This window comes from Varroa jacobsoni, unplaced genomic scaffold (genome assembly GCF_002532875.2).
Source record: "Varroa jacobsoni isolate VJ856 unplaced genomic scaffold, vjacob_1.0 scaffold_759, whole genome shotgun sequence".
NCBI lineage: Eukaryota > Metazoa > Arthropoda > Arachnida > Mesostigmata > Varroidae > Varroa > Varroa jacobsoni.
The window spans coordinates 73202-96863 of NW_019213661.1; the positions used below are offsets into that span (position 1 = coordinate 73202).

Below are 23662 nucleotides of genomic sequence, written 5' to 3' on the forward strand. Positions count from 1 at the left end.
GAGGGTCCTGGTGTGGCTGAAATGATGACAAGCCTTGGAAAAGAGCGGACAATTTCCAGAATTTCAAGAGGTTTATAAAACAGTTGTTTACAGCTTCATGTTTATAATAAATTTATTTTAAATAATATTTGGGTCACAAAAAGGAGCAGTTCCTTTACAATAGTCGCAACTTTTGAGCTCAGTTTCAATCCTGAAAATGAAAAGTTAGCTTAGAGAGCGAAAATATCAAAGCAGCCTTCATAAGAGAAAAAGCGCAATAACGATTATCGGTGGTTTTGAACAGTAGTAAGGTAAAATTGCGTGTTGGAATTTGAGCGCAAAGTGAAGATGGTATTTTGGCAAAACAAATTCTGATTTTAAACTTAAACTGACCAGTTAGTCGCTGCAGTTTAGATCCCCGTAGTGCAAGAATTTTTACTAATACATCAAGAAGCTCATGTCCTGCATGTCCATATGCAGAACATACTAGGGAGGTCAGTTGGTCTATAGGGCAAACGTCGTTCACAATGAACGGTTTCGTACAACAATGACGGTCTGTTTTGTAAATCCTTCTTATTATTATTACCGCCATACTCTATAGCACATCTTTGCCAGAGGGGCTTCGTATGCTGCCGTTTGCGATAGTGGCCGTGGTGGCGGCTGATAGTACTCGTGGTGAAAGGCGAGAATCACGTGCGCTTTGTAGACGTGTGTGATTCGCTCCTGTTGGCATAGAAAGAACGACAATGATAACAACGTTGACGATAGCCGCCACAACAACAGCGCCGACATTAGCAGCACTGACGTATTTGATGGCACAGCACCTTCATCTGTTTTTATCCTTGCGATGAAGGAGTCACCGTGCACCATTGAGATGCTAAATCCTGAAAGTCGAGGAGCGAGCAGTTGATTTCTCACATGGGTTAACAATTCGAAAGAGTTCCTTCTTTCGTCTGCCCCTTTATAACGCTCACGGACCCCCCTGACACCCGTACAACTCTCCTCTCGTTAGGCAGCCACTAACTTCAGTAAAAATTCTAAAGCCGAGACCCATACTTCGTCGGCAAATCCTACTTTATCGAGTTTCTCAGATTTTCTAACTGCGGCACATGCAACCGCTCTGTGCCGCTTCTACTCAGTGTCACCTCACTGCAGTATAATGGAGCTCACCTATATTGATAACCCAACTATAAGTATTAACCACAGTGGTGAAAAACATACGGTCATGGTTTTGTAATATAGATAAGTAGGTAAGGAAATGACATCGGCCTAAATATGGCTCATTAGCAAGAGTAATTCAGCTGAAGTGAGCTGCGTCGTACAAGCTCAAAGCATGTTCCATTCTAGTGGGTCTGTATTGTGAATTCTTTTACAACCTGCCCGTAGACGGTTGTCGGGACTTCCAACTGCGGACCTGGGGACCAGCAGCAGAAGCAGCACTGTCAGGAGTCGTCCATTGTGTTGTTCCCTACTCTTAGTCTGTTCGATTTCGCTTACCAACCTATCGTTATGTTCCATGGCTCAACTGCTTTGTCACCTATCCTCGCATCGAGCAACTCAGACTTTCTTCGACTCCGAATAACATTAGCCCTTGCACTTGACAAAGCCTGATAGCTTGTTAAAATACACAGGTACATTAATGTAACATTTGATTTTCTTAGTCGCCTCTATTTAACAAGGAATCTATCTAGCTAAAGGAAACTAAATGACACTGAATAAATCGAATGAAGTACAGTACATCACGTAGTTCAAGTTGTAATTTATTTTTTCGCTTGTGCTGCGACTGTTATAAATCTTTACCTGACTACAGTAACTATTTTGATGGGTTACGGGATTTTTTACTGTTTAGCAAATTGGTAGTCCATTTCACGCATTGTGCCGACTGAAATGAGCGATCTTTGTCGATTTTTCACATTCCCTTCAAACATAATCTTCATCGGTCTTGGTCTTCATCGGGGCCATGGATCAAAATTTTAAAGCTCAATGTTTTTTTAGGGACCTTATCTTCTAGGCAAAGATCCTGCTATCTCTACTACATTTCACGCTATAGCCTATATATAATATTTATATTATATTTATACCTGTACATTTCGCTTCTAATTTGTGCCTCCTTTTAAAAGTTTTTTTTTCAAAAAATAGGTTTGTTACACTTATCTCGAGACTGTTAATTATTTGTATGTATATAAAAAGATATGTAAATGTATGTAATCTGTATATATATATATATATATATATACCGGGATCACATTTTCAGAAAAATTAAGAACGTAGTTGTCTACGCTGTGTAATTACTTTTCGAATGCTAAACTGGTACATTCGACCATTTCAACATTTGTTGTTGTCGCGATTGACGCTGCATCCAAAATTTGTATTAATCGATTCTTGCGTTTTAATTTAAATAGGTATCAAAAAGTTGTGTTTCAGGTATGTGCTTCAACATTAAAGAGAAAAGATGCTCGAGGGCCAATCACAAAGTTTTTATATAAAAGAAAATTACCATTATTTGCTTTTTGGCTAAAATTTTAACAACAGCTTTTTGTATGTATTTACATAAGATCACAGAATTTTGGAGTGAGCCTTGAATAAGCAATTTTTATACTACCGCTATACTAATACTATATTTATACTAACTACTACTATTCCAAAGTAGATGCTTTTACGACATGTAAGTGGAAGTGACGTAAGCATCTAAATGATGTTTATTTTGACGAAATAATCTAATCCCTATAACACGGATATGTAGAGATGCGACAAATTTTGGAAAATATATTCTTAACTAGAATGATCAGTAAATTTGTTATATCATTAGAATAATTATATTTTGTTTTTAACCTTGAAGCAGTTCAAATAAAATTAACATCTAACCGGTTTTATTCACTTGCTAACATTTGTGTCACTAAATGTGAGGCCTCACTCTCAGCTGTGCCACATGTATAGCACACACACATAATATTTAGTGAGTGCCCAAGGTGCCAAAATTTACTATTCACGTTATGGACACTCGCGGGCCCAGCAATTCAAGACTACCCTCCATTTAAAGAGGAGCACCATCAAAAAATGAGGTTAGTGATGGCGAGCAGCTCCCGTTCCATAAAATTTTGTGCTAAAATCGTAGCATACTATACCCGCACCTAACTCTTTTTGCATTCCTTGTGCACAATGTTTGAGGACACGGTTCTGCACAAAGATGATATTTTGTGGACCTTTTTTTTTGTACGCCAGAAAAAATACAAGCGGATAAAAGGATTCAGTTTTTTGGCGGACATGTTGCCATTGAATATGTTGAATCGCCATAAAACTTGAATAAAGAACCACCATAGAAAGTGAGCTTTAACGCTTAAGGAGATTTTTAGAATCCTGTAACGTGGTCAGCGGTTCGCTGTTCGTACTTCTTTATGATGGCATGCCTCTGGGTAGCATTGCATAAAGAAAGGTAATAATTTCCTGTTATAAGAACTCCACTTGGTGTGGGGCATGCTGGCGACCGTTTATGTTTTGCACCAGTCTGATAGCCATTTCTTAAGCTTTCTACGATCAATATTTCGTGCATTGATATTGTCTCCTTGAATCAAGCGTGTAGTGTGTGCGTATATATGCAACTTCGCGATCAGAAATCAATATGGGCCATAGACAAGGTCTATTTCCTTGATCATCTAGGGCGATTTTCAAACGTTATCTGAGCTGAATAATACAATAGCTCCAAGTAAACTTTTCGCTGTACGATAGAAGTTTTACAAATTATTTGTACATATAGCCCACAAGTAAGGCAAATCTTTTACTTGCTCAAGTGCTGTTGTTGTTAAGGGCTCCACATAGCCCGTCAAAAAATCAAGTTATAAAAACTCGCAGGAACTTCTATAGCTAGGGGTGCTCTCAGAACTGAATCCAGACAAGATTCCTAGAAAAATGCTAGTATCAAAATAGCTCGATAAGGTGAAGCTCACGTATATTTGTTCGTCAGCCGTGCAGTGATTTTATGGACGAAACTTATATAATTGGTACCCTCGGTCTTCGTGGATGCATTTCTGTTGGTGACCCAGCTATTGACGTAGTATTAATGGAAGTATGCTACGTTTACTGAAATACTGATAGTGCTGCAAAACACTGAGCTATATCTTGAATCACTGTATTTTGATATATGGAAGTTGAACTTCTTTAATCACATAAATTGTGCTAGGTATATGACTTTTTTAAGCCTAAATACTCTTAACTTGAAATGTTGAATTAGAACGAAATAAAATACATAAAAGAACGAATACTTTTCCGTTCGCGTGCTTGCCGTGCTATTTAAATGCTGTCATTTTTCTAATCTATGCCATTCTATTTAGTGCCAAGTTGAATTAAATCCAATTAAGAATAAGCAGCGCCGAATCTTTTCCGAAAGCTTTCGTATATTGTTTTGTTGAAGATGCTGCCACTTTTTTACAGCAATCTCACTAATATACTCGGTAGCATTACGTCCTCAGTAAGTACCTTTGCTGCTTGCTTTCCTTTTGCTGTGCTAAGCTCTTCGAGGAGTGCAAGGACTGCCTGTCACTAAATGTTCGAGTGTATGTTTGCTAGTATATATGTTCATGAGTGTGTTAGTGTGCTGTGGTAGTGGTCTGTATACACGGGGAGTGTCCTCCTCCTTCGTCGCCATCGGTATCCTATCGTGGCGCTCGGAGACACTCTCTCGCTGCCGCATTTTCGCATCAGGGTTTTGGGGTTTCCAAAGGAGAGCAACGGTGAATGAGTGGGCACACGAAGGTGTAGTGACACGGCATGCGGAATACGGGAAGTTGGTAGACGGCTGGTGACTTGGTTGTGTGAATTGAGTGCCGGAGTGCCTTACTTCGGACTCGCTCCCCTCAGTCACTCAGCCAGCCATCCGTTCGTTCGTGTGTCTGGCCCGTGAGTGTGTCACCCTCTCCCTCTTTACCCCTCACCAGTGGCGGCTCCTGTATGTGTGCGTATGTGTCCTGCTTGTCGAGTACCAAGTGCTGCCTTCGAGTGTTTGACTCCAGGATGGCGGCATCCTGTCCCACTGTGTCCCACGGGCCTGGCCAGGCCTGGGGTAGCGGTTCGAGCGGAGTCGCGAGTATCTGTTGGCTCCTCCCCTCTCTCCTCCCTGTGAAGGCGGAGCTTCAGTTGTCGAGCGACCGACAGAGTTGACTGTTAGAGTAACTTCAACGCTTCGTAAGTCGTTGTCGCCGAACGCGTATAACTTGTCGGCAAGTGTCAGGCAACACTCGACTCGAGCGGAACAGTGGTTCGCTCGCGGCGATTATTTGTGCACAGACAGACTTGACTCAATGGACAAGGTGGAAATGTCCTGATTACTGTGATCTGTGTGGTTGCTAACCAGGAAACGACAGGCTAGGGAGCACTAGAAAGTTGTTAAGAAGTGTGTGTCGCGCGTCATAAGGTGTGGAGTGCATGAACCTCTGGACTGTCAGGAGAAAACGAAAGTGGGCAGGAGAGGTGACGACTTGCCTTGGGGACACAGAACAACAACAACTGTCAAAGCCTCAAGGCTTAAAAGAAAAGCTATGGACGCTACTCAACACACCGCTCACTCACAACCCCCACAGTTCACCAGTGGTGAGTTACTTCAGCTTTTGACTGAACTGTCACTGAACCATCGAACCGCCTGTCGTGCCAACAGCAATTCACGACGTATAGTCATTAATTTGGAAGGACGTCAGCATGCGCTTGTTCAACTGGTTCATTGGCATCGTAATGCGAAATATTTACTATAACAAACATACTTAATTGGTATTTATAAATTTTACGTTTTATTATGGCTCTGCGTGGTTGCCCTTTCTGTACCCCAGTCTGAGGCGGTGTGACCACATACCGCTACCACGTGGTTGAACTACTGTCATGTGCGTATGTGCTTGACTTCAATCAGTAGCTTAATAGAACTCTCTAAAGTAACATTTTACAATACGGCACAACAAGCGGCGAACGAAGGACCTTGTAGTTACGCGATAGTCCTTTGCCATGCGCAAATTTAAGGTAACATGAGTCCAGTGTTCGGCGGCTCAGAAGAGTCTGGAGGCGGTGGGGTAGCTGGAATGGGAGCAGAACGATATCAAAGGACCCCGAAATGCGCCCGTTGTCGCAACCACGGTGTGGTGTCGGCGTTGAAGGGGCACAAGCGCTACTGCCGCTGGAGAGACTGCGCCTGTGCCAAGTGTACGCTCATCGCCGAGAGACAGCGGGTCATGGCAGCTCAGGTGGCCCTTAGGTAAGAAATAACACACTTGTACATATGATGAAAAAACCAACGCGATCACTTTCTGTTAAGTCTAGTAAGTACACTGGTGTTTAGTTGTACGTTAGTATAATTCTCACTTTCGAGAATGATTTTTTTCGTGCTATCTTCTAGAAAGGCAGATTACGCTTAACAATCCCGGTCTAAATAGGCAGCGGTTCCACCGATAATTTCCCTTAATTCGATAGATTGTTTTGAAAGAGTGGGGCCCGATTTGTAAGTTTTTCAGTATAAATTAAGCGTTCTATCAAAAGTATACCTGATTTAAATTGGTTTCGTTTTTCTGACACGCATTACGTTCAGGAGACAACAAGCGCAGGAGGAGAACGAGGCTCGCGAGTTGAGCGTACTTTACGGATGTCACGAGGGAATCATGGCAATGCATCGAGCAGGACTCACCTTTTCAGCAGCCATGTCCCACCTGCTTGGGGGTAAACGGTCAAAAGAGGGACAGATCCCCACTGATGACCTCAACACCACTGCTGCTGCCACTATCTCCAACAACTCCAGTGAAGGTGACAAGGACCCTGCTGCTGCAGTAACAGCTACAGCTAATGTTGGTTAGTAAAATACATTATTGCGTTTCTTAAAAGTATTTAGCTATTCCTGAACAAAAATCTACTTTTCAGACCGGGTGTTCCTACATACGAATTCATTGTGTACGTACATGTACATTTCTAGGTAGGAAGTATATAGGGAAAACTATTGAGCTCTATAAATTCCTCAGTGTCGCAATTTAATATTGTTGGTTGTAACTCGTATTTCTGTCCTGTTAAGATATTTAGGGAGTCTTACGTTTATTATGCAAGGTCGCTTTTACAAAAGATAATATAATTCATCCATCAGGCGTACAAAGCACGAATAGTTAAGTCTTCTTCGATCTCCTTCTCCGCAACTGTGAAGCTAAATTCAGTTTCCTAAGTATGCGGATGAGTAAGTGCGACAGTGCGTTATCTGCCTATGTGATTATGATCTATCTATCTGCCTTTCGTTCTACTAATGGTTGCTATGGCTTCCTACTGAAGCTGTTCGCAACCTGAGAAGGTTGCGTGAGCCTCTTCCCCACTTTTGCGCAGCGAAGATCTTATCAGTATTCACAATTACCGATGTTTGCTGGTACCGCCATGAAAAGCTCTTCGAACATCCTTCTTCAACACAACTGCACACCGCATAGCCCACGCTCCATCCTGTCCCATGATGTATCGTCAACGCTGAATACACAGTGTTAAGAATAGTTCGAGTTAAGGCAGAGCCGTTTGTTATCTTCGAATATGTCATAAGGTGATGTTGTCACTGAATTGTTTGGGAAATGACGCTTCTCTGTTGTACGCAGCCTCCTTCTGCAGCACTAAGTTTCAAACTATCGAGGCAACAATAAGCAAAATGTTGCGAAATAATGCAAAATGTGACAGTGATTTCAGTTGCGTTGGTCATCTGCTCACTCGGAACGTCAACGACAACTGTCTAATCAGGATAAAGCTATAAATTGAAACGTAGCTCCATGTTATCGGGTGGCTGTTTGTCCACAACCCAACGCTGCCAAAGTTCTCCTCCATTTTCTTGTCATAATTTATTTCTAACCGAGAGCTCGGTGACGTTCTTGGATCCCTAAGTGTTGACAAACTGGACTCAGTTCTTATACAAATTTCATACGGTATACGAAGTATAGCCAAAACGCATGCGGTACTAATTATTGATAAATGTCAGAATATTCTCACAGCCCGAAGGATTCTAATGTTAACCATCGAATGGGGGTAGACGTTTTCTAGATAAGTTCGATGGCATGAATTTTGCTTTCATGTATTTACTGAAGGACCCTGAAGCTTGATACAAATAACACTTCATAAATGACTATTTTTTTAAACAGTAGTTTAATCATATTCTAAAGAACTAAAGGTTTGACACTCGCATGCGCGAGTCGTTGAAAAGTCCGCCACAGGTGGCCGCTATAAGAATACCACTCGATTATTCATTTCAGTTTGGAAACGGAGCATCCAAAAGTTGTTTTAGGTGCTTCAATCGGTAGCCGTTCGCCTTGAGAATTTCCATTTGTAAATTATTCCTATTGTTCGGATCCAACGGTTCAAACACCACAAAATTCAAATTAAGCTGCAGGTGATTTTACGAGGCAGAGTATGTTCATGCGTTCAGCGAGACATTTTAGTTCTTACTTTCCATTTACCGTGGAATGACGCCGTAATTAAGTTGCTAAATAGTTCCAAACACTATAGTACTCTCTGCTAGCACCGTTTCTGGTTTTTGTGTAACTGCTACTCGATACAGAACTTACCTATTCTTAAAATGCTAACGGCCTTTTTATTGTTAACAGCCGTCACCTTATCTTAGGGCTCCTAAACAAGGCATTTTAATCCATGCATTGTAAGTCATCATCACATCGTAAGTAACGTAATCCATGTAAGTCACTAAGTGTCTTCTATGATAGGTGCTATTTGATCCCATTGCGTTTGATTTTCTATTTGACGATGGATTCTTGAGCGGTATGGCTCAATCTGTCACCGCGGGGTGGGCTCTGGGTCGGTGAGTGACTTGCAGTCACAAATAGGAATACGGGTACACTTTTCGTTGTGTTGAATTCACTTCCAATCCAGAGGACCTCTTTTACCTTTGATCGAAGCCGAAACTTCGCGGAGTTCTGCTGGGCAGAAATGAGAGACGATCGGCGTGACGTGAAGTGCGATAACACCTAAAATACGATCCTTGTATATGATGGATCGCCAAATGAACTTGCTCTTCGAGGAAGCGACGGTAGTGTCTTAAGCGGGTTGTGCGTTTGGTTATTAAGCCAAAACAAGTATATATAAACTTAGCTTATAATCTAACAATCTATACTACAAATACAACAGCTAACAATAATTACATTACTTTTCAAGCCGAACATCTCTTCAATAAAAGTAATCATGCTGATAACCAACCAGTGACATATTCTTACTGCTTCCTTTGCTGATAGCTATGTGATCAGCAGGCAGGAATATAAATCAACAATCAATAGATGGTTTATTCCAAATCCCGCAATCGTGTTTTTGAGGGAGAAGATAAGAGGACCTTGATCGCGTTTCATTTCCTGCTGCACTTGTCGGTTGTGGACCTCAGCAGTGTTTGCTTTCTACTAATAGTACCTACTCACATTTCGAACACAGTACATAGCTTCGTGACCAGTGCATGGAGCAGCTCTTGACGAAACCGAATCGAATTGGAGAGGAAACAAGCATTGCATTTTTGCAAACTGCAATTTTTGAACCCGATGTTGGAGCTCGGTGTTCCCAAGGTAGTGAGGCACCAGTTAAACTCGCGGCAAGCCTAGCTGGATCCGTCAAAGCGTGTATGTATATATGTGCGTGCGTGTGTATTTACAATGAGACTACGACAAGCACCACACTTGTGGTCGCCTGCTCAAGTCGGATCTCGAATGCATCTTCGTACATCATTGTGTCTTCCTTGTAGCTTGTTGTCTCCGTTTCGTCAAGAGGGCACCGCCGATTCGAATAAAGCCGGTTGTGGCTTGTAGTGTCCGCAGGGGCCTGTGCTATATTCGGTGCACAACTGCTGAAAATCGTGTAGCCAGCTGAATAATGCTCAAATCATGAATATGAACGACGTTGCGCCACTACAGGTAGTAGTCGGTCATTGCTCAGCAGTTGTCATGTGTTACGATGCAAGGTAACCGACAAACGCAGGTCGGTCGGTCATCAGCGCGAGATGAAGAAATGCATCGTAGAAAATAGGCAGTCGGCAAATCTTCTTTTAGAGCCAGCGTTGTCATCGCAGCCGCCTCTTGTCGTGAATAAAAGAGGGCGGAGGGACTGGCTAAATATGAATGTTGCAGTTCATGCTAATCCAGTGTCGCAAGTGTTCGATTGACTGATTGAACACATTCGATCCGCGCCACTCAACTATGCTTGGGGCGCATTCAGTCAAGCGCTAAATCATGTAGTTAACTCACCATAGGCTACTGTACTTTGAAACATCAAGGGCCAATAAACGAACATCGTGCTAAAGTCGATAGAGAATGACTCAAATGCTCTCGCATTTGAGATACCCAGACTAAAAGTGTCTAAACTGCATTTATTACGTTCACTATTAATGATTACTTTTTTTTTTACAAATAATTTGCCAAGCAAATGGAACATCAAGTCAGTGGACCTTTGGCAAGTTAAGGGCTGTGAGTCGCCAATGTAGAACTTGTCATTTTATAACAGCTGCTGTTGATATCTCACACTGGTACTTTACATTAGCTTCAATGAATTTTACATAGTGTTACATCATGATTTATCATCGTTAAAGTGAACGATCGGATGCACGCTGTTTGAACAGATACTCTTTCACTAATCTTTGCATATATGTTGTACATAATGCTATTAATATGTGAGGCTATTTTTACGAGTATATACTGCAGAAGCGGTAACTGACTTCGATGGATGTGGGCCTTGGTGCAAATCCTCTACAAACATGGTGTTCAATTGAGTCGAGAAGGAAGCAACTTTCCATCAGCGACTCTATCTTTGTTCGAAAGCAGCTAATATAATAACTAGCTGGTAGCAGAAGGTGACTGGTGCTCGGCGGAAGGCAGATCACGCTGCTATTAGTGCGAGAACGTGCTTAGGACTCCTTTTCCCACCAGAGTGTGTTTGTTCTGGAGGAGTACGATGTCGATAAACGAGGATGTGGTCAGAAGAAGACGGCAGACACATTGCTAGCAATAGCAGCTGTAATATAGTAGTGAGAAGATCACTTAGATTTACCGATGGAGTCGCCGTGTAGGGCCAATATGTTATCAATGGGAAGCGATCAGTGGATATATGATGTTGGTGGAGCTCGTGCGCGCGAGTTCGTACGAGAACACACCCAATCAGTCAGCCACCAACGTATTGACCAACGCCTGTCAGACGACGATCACACACGCACTGATCTGGTCGGGCGCGCGCCGCGTGTTTACATTAAACACATTTACCGCTGCTGCCGCTCTCTAAGAGATTCTATTCGAGTAAAAGAATTAGGAGCAACGGGAAACGGTGAAACGTGAACAAAGCTGGGCAATTCTAATGACCGCAAGTAGCGATGATGATAATGGTGCCGACTACGAGGGGTGGCGGCGAACTAAATAAGAATATAGAAGATATTTTAGCCGATGCGAGGAAGGACTGTGCTGGGGTTTTGGGAGCTGAGAAACGATGGTAGGTAGTGCAAAGGATAATTGATATCCATATGGGGCAGCGGCAGTGTGAATTGCTTTATTGGGGGGTGGTAGCGAGCCAAAATAGTGAGAGATCAGGAGAAATCAAGAGAGATATCGGGCTTGTGAATTAAACGGTGTCCCTCTACTTCTACTACCACTTCGAAAATTACAAGCTGCTTAGTTGGCAAAGATGAGTTGTGCAGCTCCCGTTTGAGGAGGGAGAGAATGAGGCAGGCTAGGAGGGAACTCACAAAGGGCGCGATGCATATTAGCCGAATTCCTCGCGAAGCTGAATCATGACGATACGAAAAGTTGACTTTGACGAACCGTATCCATATAAAAATTGCCAACCATTCCTACCTTCTTTGGCAGCTTTGATGGCTGAAGCAGTTATCGATGCAACATACTGCTTTCGTATTTTCTAAATCACATTGTCATCGAAACAGGATGTGAAAATTGATACACATAGATATAGAACGATACGATTATCAATACTTAATGCCCTGATTTCTTCACCAACACTAGTGGAAAATACAGAACAGGTACTATGTAACATATATATGTGTTACAAAAAACCGGACAACTAGAGATGCTGAGAATCATGCAAATACGAATTTTTAGTGAGCATAGTCTTTTTGCTCGCCTTTCTCTTTTCGTAGTTTAATACGGTTTCATAGTTCATCTAGGTGACGCTGTGCGCATTACGGGCCATCGTAATAAACCCCCGATGAGTGGTGGCGATGAATGTCACTGTGATGATGATGATGACATGATGGCTGACGACGGGAGACAACGGAGTTGAATCAGAGCATTTCGACACCCCCGGCGAGGGCGTTATATTTTTACGAAGAAATAAGCGAGTGTCGTTGTCAGGATTTGTACTGGTTGGTGTCAAATGAATCGACCACTCCCTCAGAGAAGAGCCCATACCCAAAGAAGGGAAATATGTGGGCACATATCTACGATGGTCCAAATGATGATGTCGTTTGTGAAGTTTCAGCTGTGTATGTCAGTGTATGTGTGTGTGTGTTAATTTTCCGCTTCGTGCATCTCGAGTCAGTGAGAAGAGAGCTTGGCCTTGCCACGAGAGCAGAAGTAAAGTACTTGTGAACTTCGTATTACAGCAGCCCCCAGGTATAGAGCAATCGTCATAGAAAGTACTAGGCATAATAGGAATTGGGTAGGAAAACAAGACTGGGACTCAAACAAACAAGAAAGTGATGTTATGGTACTGGAATCAACAGGATTAAGTTGCTGTATGGTATGCTTTGTTTAAATGAAAAACTAAAAACCCTCTGAAGCAGATTATGCTGCAATACCAGGAACGATAATCTTACATTCCGGCACGGTGTGATAGTCCTCAAGTCTACATTATAACATGCCACTGTGGTTCCATTCACCAGCTAGCGGTATGATATTCTATTAGATCAATTAGTGAAATGCTTGAGAATATTTGTCGCGTACTCCGATAACGTGCGGTAGCAGTATATGAAATTAAATTGATTTACCTTCTTAGAAAAGTCTTACCTATTGCAACAGAGTCCAGAAAATGCTGATATTCAATTACGCTAACTATTTAAGGGACTGCACATTTTTGGTTTAATTATTTAAAATTTACTCTGCTAATATAGTTATTATTAAACATAAGCAGAATAGTTTTCACTATTTTATTTTAATATCTCGTTTATTTTTATTTAAAACAAACATTTGTTTAATCGACAAATGAAAGAAAGGTGTGTATGCAGGCTTGTATGTATTTATGAAGTATGTATTTAACTGAAACTGTTGTCTACGCCCAAAAGTCGAAGCTACTATAGTAGGTTTCTAAAAATTCGGGTAAACTGTAGAAGGACGGGAAACATACACGACAAGGACAATTGAATTGTAATCTTGATATATGATTGACTTTCGAGGCCACTCTAGTATGAATACCTAGAACAGTAAGGCAAAGGCACTTAGAATTTGAATGCTTTTTTTAAAAAGAAAGGGGTACTCCGATGAAACAGAGACGATCGCATTCGCTGAAGTACGGACGGCCTTTTTGGTAAGAGACAGTATAATTATAATTCCCTGTATTCAAAACGTTATTCACAGATATCGTCGAGCCTACCATGTTCCGGGTGGATGATGAGCCTCTCGGCCTCCCTTTGATGGGAGTCGCCAAAATATATAAGATGTTATAAGATCGGACCTAGTGTCACCAGCAATGGTTGTACCAGAGGTGCTTGTTAGCCGTATATATATATATATGTCTGGATGAATGTCCCTGAGTATGTGTATACTTGGCGGAGATTGGATTGATCGTCTTTGGTGACGATCCACTTTTTGTAGTTTGTAGTTAAGTGGTTTTCTATTTCAAACGGGTGTCATCCCCGTCAGTCATATATACGCACATTGTCATAGTGAGTTTCGGTCTTGGCCTCAGTAGAAAAGCATCAGCGATAGAGCGCGAGGTGAGTCAGTATTGTGTCCCCAACAGCTTAGCTGCTGGTACGGCGTTCTCATGGAATCGCGTTTCAGGGTCGGCTAAGCGTCTACCTCAACAGGCTTAAGTAGGAAACACACGATAGGGGTAATTCCAGTGATACGACACATATTTGTAGTTTAGCAATCTATATATATATATATATATATATGTCTGCGCACATGAGGGTTTACGCCAATTCTTCAACCTTCTTAATATGGGTACCCCTTGCCCCTTTTAATTTAGGTGAGTACTTTGTAAAAATATATTTGTGTAACGAAGTATATGTTAGCCAATTCTGCCCTGCTTGTTATAATCTGCGTTCATAATATAACGCGTAAGTTAAAATGTATTCAGTTTGCAAATAAGCTTAAGTCAGTGAGTCACTAGTTGGTAGCGGTAATCTTACCATATGTGTGGTCTTTGTGTAGTCCTTAATACTCTTTTGTAGTGATGAGAGATCCAAAGCAGTACACTTCATGGGTTCACTCACCAGCGGTCAGCTGCGCCTGGATGACAATAGACCTCAGCGACAATAGTTCGTTGAGTGTAATGTGTTTGTTGTTCTGACTATGTTCCCAGATAAGAAATTCTATCTTGGCCAGAATAGTTGAGATACCGAATGAAAATGCTAGCTAATCAGAATATACTTAAGTGCGAATGACAATCGACCTGTTGTAGTAGATCTTCGACAACAACAGCGACTTACTATTGCTGCTGCTCGACAACATGGCTTAACCTATTCCCTGACCCAAGTCACCCCAGCTAGAGTCTATTATGCTTCAACGTAGTCCCTTCGCAATAGATTCTCGGGCCTTTTTATGGCACATAATGGCAGTGGTCTAACTGGATAGCTGTTGGCGCAAAGAGGAGACAGGAGACCACGTACCGAAGGTACGTGACACCCCCCGACAGTCATAGGAACGCGCAAACCATCAGTGGTGGCATTTCACTCACCCCCTTTTTACCGTCTTTTTCCTTTATATTTGTAAGGCCATCACCCATCGGGTACTAACATCTAAAAAACTATTGTGATATACTCAAGGACCTACTGTAATACATGGTAATTCATAAAACGAATACATTTGAACCAACATAAAGATGTTGACAGTCGCACTAATACGACTGATAAATATTTTCAGCAGGACCCAAGGCATCTTTTGGGATTCGCGTCCGTCAGAGGCAATGATCGAGCTCCACATTATACTCGAGGCAGATATATTTTTTGGCCGGTACCGAATATTGAAATTGTCCCCTTAGGATCGGATAGCCTGCCAAGGTGTCGGTGGATTCCCCCGGACTGCCCTGCCCAGCTTCGCGCCTGCTGCTGCAGCCGCCGCTATCGCCGTGGCATACCATCCCTTTGGCACTAGCCCCTCTTCTCTCCCCCTTTTCGTCCCTTTGCCCCTTTAATGCCAGCAGGAGGAATGTTATCCTATCGTCGTCGCAGGAAGGAATGCTCCATAAGAAGTTCTTCCCCCTGCCGCTGCTACTGCCGGCGGCCTTCTGCCAGCTCACTTATAACCTTATCCTTTGATATGTCATATCGCTTGCTGTCCGACTTGCGAGCCGCCAGCAGCAGGCTGGTCTGCCTGCTGATGCTGAGTGTTGGACAGGGTTCTGCCTCTGTGTATAAGCCGTATCTCTAATATTATATGATTGCTCTTCCCTTCGTTTATCCATTTCCCGCCCCGTTGCGACGACGACGTAAGTCATGACCGCATTTGTCAGCGGGGCTGCCCTCGATGAGCTTTAGGTGCTAACGTGCTCCATGCGTGTCATATTAATGTTATACAGCAAAGTGTAAGTACACGAAATGTGATGTCTGTCCTACTGTAGTCCTTGGCTTCTTTCATCGGACATTATTAAAAAATCTTATCTAGAACTATTTCATTCCCCGTATCTAGTGGCTCGGTTAGTTTGTTTAGCTTCTATATCTAGTGTAGAAAACTTAGGCTTTCATCAAATACGCCCCATAAATACATGTCTGGAAGCGTGCGAAAAAAATATGAGTGACGAATTTTTATTGCTTTACATTTTTTGCCAACACAATCAACACCGTGTAACAGTCCGTTTGCTCTAACTGTACTGAATTCAACAGCTGTAACTGAGGTCAATGGGGTTCGTCCTTGAGTCTGTGGCAAATCCTCTTGAGTTCTAATTTGAATCTCTCTATCTCTGTCCCACTCACTCACTGGCGATGACGTTAAGCGTTCACTTCGGACTGCTTCGGACATTCGAGAGACACGACACCCCCACCACGAAAAGCCGCGCCAGTGCAGGACGCCAACTAGGAAATAGACAAGAGAATCGGATGAAGCAAAACGCAGATGATGGAGGCGGGAAATGAGACATGTTTCATTCTTCCTACATGGAGATTGCTCCAGCTCAATTTGAGGAACTGAAAGGACAGTGGCGAACTGAACTCAAGAGATAGTGACTGACATAACAGATACAGACGACACCGCGTACTCGGAATCTCTCTCAAGTTGTTTCGAATTGAAAACGAAAACGACCACATCACCTCGAAACGAAACCACTGAGGTTGCAGCTGAGGTGAAATTTCAATTGAGTCTCGAGGGCTCTTCACGGAACGCGTACCGCCACCTCCAGCACCCCCTGCTCTTGCTGTTCCTGCGCTTGTTACACGAGCCAGTTGTTGGTTTGCCCTAGTCGCCGCCGTCCCGCTCTGGTCAGGGCCCGATTGCTACCAGTCACCATTGGTTGAGTCTCCTACTAGCCAGCTGGTTGTGATTGTGCCACAACCTTGTGCTCAATTTAAAGGCGTTTTCCAAGCCTAAACTAAGATCCCAAACTGTCTTTACCTTCACCCTCGATACACGTGTCGTAACAGTGCTACTTATACTCCGCCCTTTCATAGCGATTACATAATATGATGATACATGCCCAATCTCTTGCTAGCATCCTCAGTTCCTGAGAAATGTAAAGATGACGTTCCTTGACGGGTTTCAACGGAACGAACGAAGTAATAATACGGACTGAATCGACCATTGATAATTTAACTTTATTATAAAGTTAAATAAATTTCGGAAATACGATTTGCTTATACACTTCAAGTGGACTAAATACAAATATTTTCAACCTGTGTAACTTATTTGGATAAGCGAACAACTGGCGTAAAAAATGTAATTTGCTGTACCTAAAATAATGTTTTGTACATATAGGCTGTACACTTTCATTTGTAAACATTCTCTGGTTGACGCTTTCTTCGTTCTCTCTTTAGGGGCATTTGCTTTCAGTTGCTTACTCCGAGACCTACACAAGAATGGCAGTTGTTGACATAGTGACGAGTTGAGAATTCAACAATTCAATACCAAACAATTAAACTTACTATTGTGTTGACATACTTTTTTCAGCCAAGAAAGAATATTATGGTCGCCTAGGGACCTCTCTGTCTATAGGACTATGGGCGGAAATTTAAATTACTATTATTAGACGTCGCATTTGTCATACAGCTGTTGGATGTCATTCTGTGCCTTTTTGTAGCGTCGATGACACGCTCCATATTTCGCAGTGCGAGTTTATGCATTTGCAACGCTACTTAACACTCCAGTTAGCTCGCATGTTACTAATAAAAAAAAGAAGTTACGTTTTTGAGATCACACCAACTAGTACGATATACAGTATAATATGAATCTATATATTATCTAACTGCACATTGTGTGTTTTGAGCTTCGCCTTTTTGTGTACCAACACGTTATGGTATTGTTTTGTGCTATGTTGGATTTGACAGTTCGACACCAAACCGCGGGCTGAAACTGGCAACCATGTCATGGTATCCTTAGAAAAGCTTCTCGATTTTATCAGTGTCATGGTGTACACCCACCGAACGGGTACATGAGTGCCAGCATACTATCATAAAGCTGGCCATGGCTGTTCGATATCGTGGCTCGTCCGCGATCTGCATAGAAATAACAACGGTGGCCTCGGACACTTCTCCGTTCTAGTTCAACAACTTGATTCTTCTTCTTCGTCTGCTCACCACAATCGTCCGCACCAGTTCCTTGCTCGTGATTCCATTCACCCTCTTCCACCGGCAACCAAATCTTCTCTTGATGTCGCGTCAGTTGCGATCGTGCTGACTGCTACCGTGGTTTTGTCTCTTGCTGCCATTTTTCCACAGCTTCTACATCCCCATTGCTCTCCCCTCTTCGTTTGCATCCCCTATTCACTTGGTCTGACCCCCGCGACACAATCGCTGTGTTCTATCTTCCCGTTTCCCGTAGCAGGCTTGTTCTCCCTACGATGACGCTGGCGGCAGTAGTGGACTCGGCGGTGGCTGGTGCCGCTTTCAAGCTGACTACTGCTGCTACTGACACCTCGGTCGGTCTTCTCGCTTCTCGAGATCTGCTACGCTTGTCTACATCTCTTGGTGCTTGCCATTGCCATAAGCTGCTTTACTATCCACCTTCTTTCCTATAGCGGCAGCAGCACCATCGACTGTCGCCGCCGCAGTGACAGCAGAAGCGCGACTCAGGATTCTGCTTCTATTAGCTCCAGATACAGCGCGTCGAGACTCCGTCCTCATACACACTTACAAGATTGCTTACAAGCACACAAGCAGTGCGTGGGGTGCTTTTTCATCGCTAGATTTATCGAGTTCTCGGTAATGGTGTGCGTTGCGTTTTTATTGCCTACAGTGGAGCCTTAGAGACATTTAGCTGATTTCCTTACTTGACTGCCATTGTTATCATAACCGTCCCAGATCATCGATTCCCATTAAGTGGAACACATCACCTTGTGGTTATTTTAGTATTAGTTTCACAATTGTCTTGTTACGATTACGGCCGTTAATAGTGGCTATCGTTATTAATTAGTTGTTTGGTTTGAAATGAGGGCTGAGATTAGGAAAATGGCCACCAAATATACATAGATAAGTACATAATACAAAGTTCGTATCATTGATATCTGATAAATATCAGGTGAAAATCGGACTGCAAGCAAGGTGTATAAACATGAGCCTCATGTCACACACGTACATTTGAGCGTAAACGTGTTATGGCACCTAACGGATGCTTCACGCAGCTTTAACGACCTTCAGTCAGAGGTGTGAATATCTGAACATGAAGTACACATAGCTGCCTATATCGAAAGCACGGTACTGGCTTCTGTACTCTCTCTCTACTTGGTATACCTGGAATACCTTACGAAAATAAATCGCTGCATGTTTTATATTAACATTCGCGGTGTCATTAATATGGTCGTTGTTTTTCCTCCATTATAAGGCTACACTGCCGTATAGCGTATATCAAAGCTCTAATCAACAACTTTGTATGGGAAGCCCCCGGGCGAGATGTTAACACCTGCTGTGTCAGACTGCATCCTTTCTATCTCAGTGGATGAATAGGAGTCAGCACCTCCTCAATTGGTCACTAAGAGATTTCAGTAGGAAACCCCACTGTGAAGGGTGGCCCTGTATATGGATGATACCATTATAAGAGAGTACTGTATGATTGAATTACGCCGCAGGCAAATTATAATATGCCTCAATACAACATCGCACCTTTCCAGTGTCATTTCGTTCACACTTGGCAGAGATTCAAGCCGCCAAACCCAAACAGTGCGTATCCACCAGTGAAAATGAATTGAAGCTGCCATAGAGAGCAAATAAAGTATCCCGTGTGTTCAGTACAAGGATATCTGTGTCAGCTTTATACAAAATTAACGGTGTTCAACAACTCATTTCGCTGCCTGCTGGTGAGAACCTATAAATTCTGCTGGCTTCGACGTAATTATATCAAACGTGTTGGCAATGACTGCTATGCAACCACAACCATGGAATAGACTTGCACAATTGACGCGTCAGCGAAGGATGCCCATTGGGTTTCACTAGCTTTTTAGCTCTCCTTGTAGATTTGCCTTCCCACCAGAACTGAACGCCCAGACTGTGTGATCTACCTCAGTATGCGATTCAATTCTTCGTTGTAGATTGCGCCTCGAGTTCCCAACGAAATGTAGAAGGAGAAAAATATGCTCAGTTTGAATTTGCTCTGCAGTGCTGCAAGTGGCTTCATAACTAGGCCATATTCGAGAATTGCAAAGCTGCCTTAAAACATCCTTAGTAAAATTGTGCTTTGAAGTACACCAAATGGCAATTTTGGTGAATCCTGCTGACATGTACCTTTGACCCACCTGCCTCTCCGCTCTCTATGGGACTACATCTCTCGAAGCTATGTTCCGAAACGCTCGACTAAGCGTCTCCCAAAGCACGACTTGCTTTATTGTAACAATGAAATCAATTTCAAGGTTAAACTCGGTGGACATTCGTGTGTATATCCAATATATTTATATTGTTATGTTCGGCTGGCTATGGCTATTTACTGTTGTCAGTCCTGTTCGCATGGTTGTTGTTGTTGTAGTTCATATTAGTTCCCGATCGTGCTTTTCCATTCACACCGTTTCTACCCACTATGAGTCGTGCGATTAGAATTCGGCCCCTTTAGCATGGTAACGGATCAATCAACAACAACAGCCTATTATCACTATTCAGCCGAGACCTGAGGCGATGTTTAGGATGATGACGATAAAGTTACAAGTTTACTTCTATCGTTGCTAGTTTTGTTGTTGCCCGCTGCTTCTTCAGATTCAATATGGAGGATCAACAATAATAGGGTTTTTCAGCTTATCTGTGGAGTATGAAGGAATCAGCTTAAAGAAAGTAACGCGGGGTGCATGCAGTATTTTGGGGCGGGGCAACGATCACGACTGGTAGTCTTATAAGCAACATTTAGCTCTTATGAAGATCGATTACTTTCTCGACACTGTTGTTAAATTGGGACTGTGCATCCATGAAGGGGAATGGGAAAGTAAGGCGGCGAGGCAAGGGGCATGGGGTGAAAATTATGCGAGGTGCCATTTGGGACGTATCTGATAGACGACATGCCTATACTAACCAACTATAATTGCCAATAACAAACTAAAATTTGAATAGGATATGGAGTGGCTTAGCAGATGATGTAAAAAATTATTATTAGATGTAATATTAAGAGTATATTAATGCTGCTTCCAGTATAGTTAACAGAAAACAATTATGTAAATAGACGATAAAGCAGAAGTGTACAACGTAGAAACATCCCAAGAGTTTATAAGAAATATAACGCGTCACGTCTAATAAATCAATTCCGGATGCCCGCTCTTAAATTAGCCAAGCATGTCCTCTTCTTTCTTAATTGACCTAACGGGCCTAGAGTTTCCTTTTTTTGTAGCAATCGTGTACTCGAATATCGTATTGTATATTATAGAGCACAATAAGTAAGTAGATCTTAATCATCAATTTTCATTTGTTTAATATTGCAGAGTGGAAGAAGCTATTAACAGAAAATGCTGTACACGGTGTGGTGAACCTCTCCAGTCCTAACGACCCCGGTGCCACCGAACGTCGTGAAAGCAATAGCCCCGGAGGCCGTAAGGCCACCGGTGGAGGAGACGGACTCGAACCGCATCCGCCCACGCTCAATTCTGACGACAAAATCGATGAACAACCTCTTGCCTTGGATGTCGCCAGTGGATTGAACAATGGAACAAATATTGGGAGCAGGTCGCCCTCGGGCTGGGCCGAAAAAGACGCTATTGAGGCCACTTTTGTCAACAAAGAATCGAATTCTGTAAATAAACAACTTGCGCTATCGTCGCAAACTTCCATTGCAAGCAGTGTTCCTGGGGAAGGATTAATCAGGTAAAAATTTGCTTTTTTCCTTATAGAAACGACCGAAGTGTGTGCTTACTACAAGTAATATAGATGTGTGTGTGTCTTTAAAGATTTGATTACCTTTAAATCATCGTGATCAATTTAGTTGTAGTGTTTATGTACTAGAATCTAAATGTAACATGCTGACTGAATCAGAAAAAAAATTTACATTTAGTTTTATTGGTATATCTGAATCCAACACATAGTGTAATTATTGTATATTTTTCGTTTTCTTTGATTTGGTTTACTGATTTGCCAGGGGGTCACCATCACCGGCCGTTTCTCCTGCATCACTATGTACTTCGAGTAGCAAGTCCGACAACAAGCGTCGTCCTCTTGATACCCTTGCTAAGCTCTTTCCACATAGAAGTGCTTCATCATTGGCAACAATCTTAGCTCGCCATAAAGGAGACGTTTTAGCAGCTATTGAGGAACTTATGGCACCCGCTCAGACATCTCCGTCTCGACCACCCCCTTCACCATCGAGTCCTCCAGCTCGATCGTCGGCCTCACCAACTTCTTCATCTGATGACAAAGACTGTTCTACTACCCGAGAAGTACGCGCCGAGTCGTTGACCGGGTTCTCCACTGGCGATACTCCATCAGCTGTAAGTCAGGCTGCAGCAGTGTATTTCGCCGGACAATTTCGCGCAAATGGCCACCGAGGAGGTGGCGGCGGGACCCCTTACGCAGGGCTCGTACCTGGCCTGCCGCGTTCACTTCTTAGTCTTCCCGCTTACCCGGGCCTATTCCCACCAGCAGCGCCCCTATTCGCCAACCTGGCCACTGGGGGTAGCCTGCTCAACCTCAGGACGTGCGCAGACACCGAGGCCGAGCCGCTAGCCAAGAAAAGACGTTTTCCACCATCGTCACCAGGACATCAGATTGGAGGCGACTGGATGCAAGCACAGGTGCATAGTCCCGATTCGCAGCTTGGCTCACCTTTAGAAGTAAAGGAGTCCGAGTGATGCACCGTGGAAAAAGACTTTAGAAAAAAAAGAGTTTAAAAAGAAAATATAGAGGAGAAAAAGGGCCTAGCCGGTAGACGTGAGTGAGGATCTCCAACGAGCTTTACAATGAACTTCTAGATCCGCTTGGAGAAGTGTCGATTTATCGAAAGCAAAATGAAGCGAATTCTGGAAGTTCATCATCGAAATGGAAGAAGCCAAGGATGAGGCTGATTATTGAAGTCGGGGTTTATGGGGACAGACGGACAAGGAAACGGACTGAACTGAGTTCTGACCCGTTAACCGCTGTGAAGGGGCGACGTATAGCGTGCATCCGGTGTACTAAGTTTGCAGCACCGTAGTTATGGTGTTTGTTGTGATTAAGTGATCATTAAGCATACCTACTATTAAAAATTAATAATAAATGATCGATAATAAGCGTAATAATGATAATATTAATAATAATTATAATAATAAACGCAACATAAACAACTAAGTTTGTGCTCATTCAAAACTAGCAATTATTATTCGCGTAATCAAGACATATTATATGTCTAAGACTTTAGTTACGTCGTAATCAAGTGTTTATATATACTGTAAAATTGATGTAAGGCCCTTTCAAGACACGTTTTTCTGCATAGGTAACTGATAAGAGTGATATATAAGATTAGGTGAATATTATATCATCAAGTTTACATATTGCGAGATCTATTCAGCGTGACTTGCTTGGAAAACTGACCATCCAACTTCCAACTAGTTGACTAAGTTAAGTTCTCTGTTAATTTTTTAATAATAATGTTGTAATTAATTCAATTAAACAAGATGAAGGTGTGTTTGGATTATGAAGAAATTCATCGCAAATGTTAGTAGAAAACGCGACAACTTGCCATTCTTGTATACCTTAATATGGTGTAGCACACAACTACTATGTTTGTGTTTTTATTTCCTTTCAACAACGTAGTTTCTGAAATATCCGAAGAGCCACTCAGTTTTTTTGCATTACGTTAAGGCTCTTATATTTTGAATCAGTTCAAAATTAGTTCAAAACCCACAGAGCTTCTAATGACTTTGAAATCTGTGATAGTGTTTTGCTACGCCAGTACCTTCTGCT

General features: G+C 42.5%; 2 protein-coding genes across 5 annotated transcripts in view; both read left to right on the forward strand.

Moving 5' to 3' along the window:
- Positions 1-142, forward strand: part of GluRS-m (putative glutamate--tRNA ligase, mitochondrial) — a 15857-nt gene extending 15715 nt beyond the window's left edge. For all 4 annotated transcript variants that reach the window (XM_086969570.1, XM_086969573.1, XM_086969571.1 and 1 more), the window contains one exon: positions 1-142. In XM_086969570.1, coding sequence (XP_086825696.1) covers positions 1-78 — 78 coding nt within the window. In that variant the 3' untranslated portion in view covers positions 79-142.
- A 4844-nt stretch (positions 143-4986) lies between these two features.
- On the forward strand, positions 4987-23046 carry LOC111263362 (uncharacterized). The gene is made up of 5 exons (XM_022838364.2): positions 4987-5562; positions 5980-6211; positions 6542-6798; positions 21214-21592; positions 21864-23046. Exons 1-5 carry the CDS (start codon positions 5511-5513, stop codon positions 22570-22572), a joined length of 1629 nt encoding a protein of 542 aa, XP_022694099.1. The 5' UTR covers positions 4987-5510; the 3' UTR covers positions 22573-23046.
- The last annotated feature ends 616 nt before the right edge of the window (positions 23047-23662 follow it).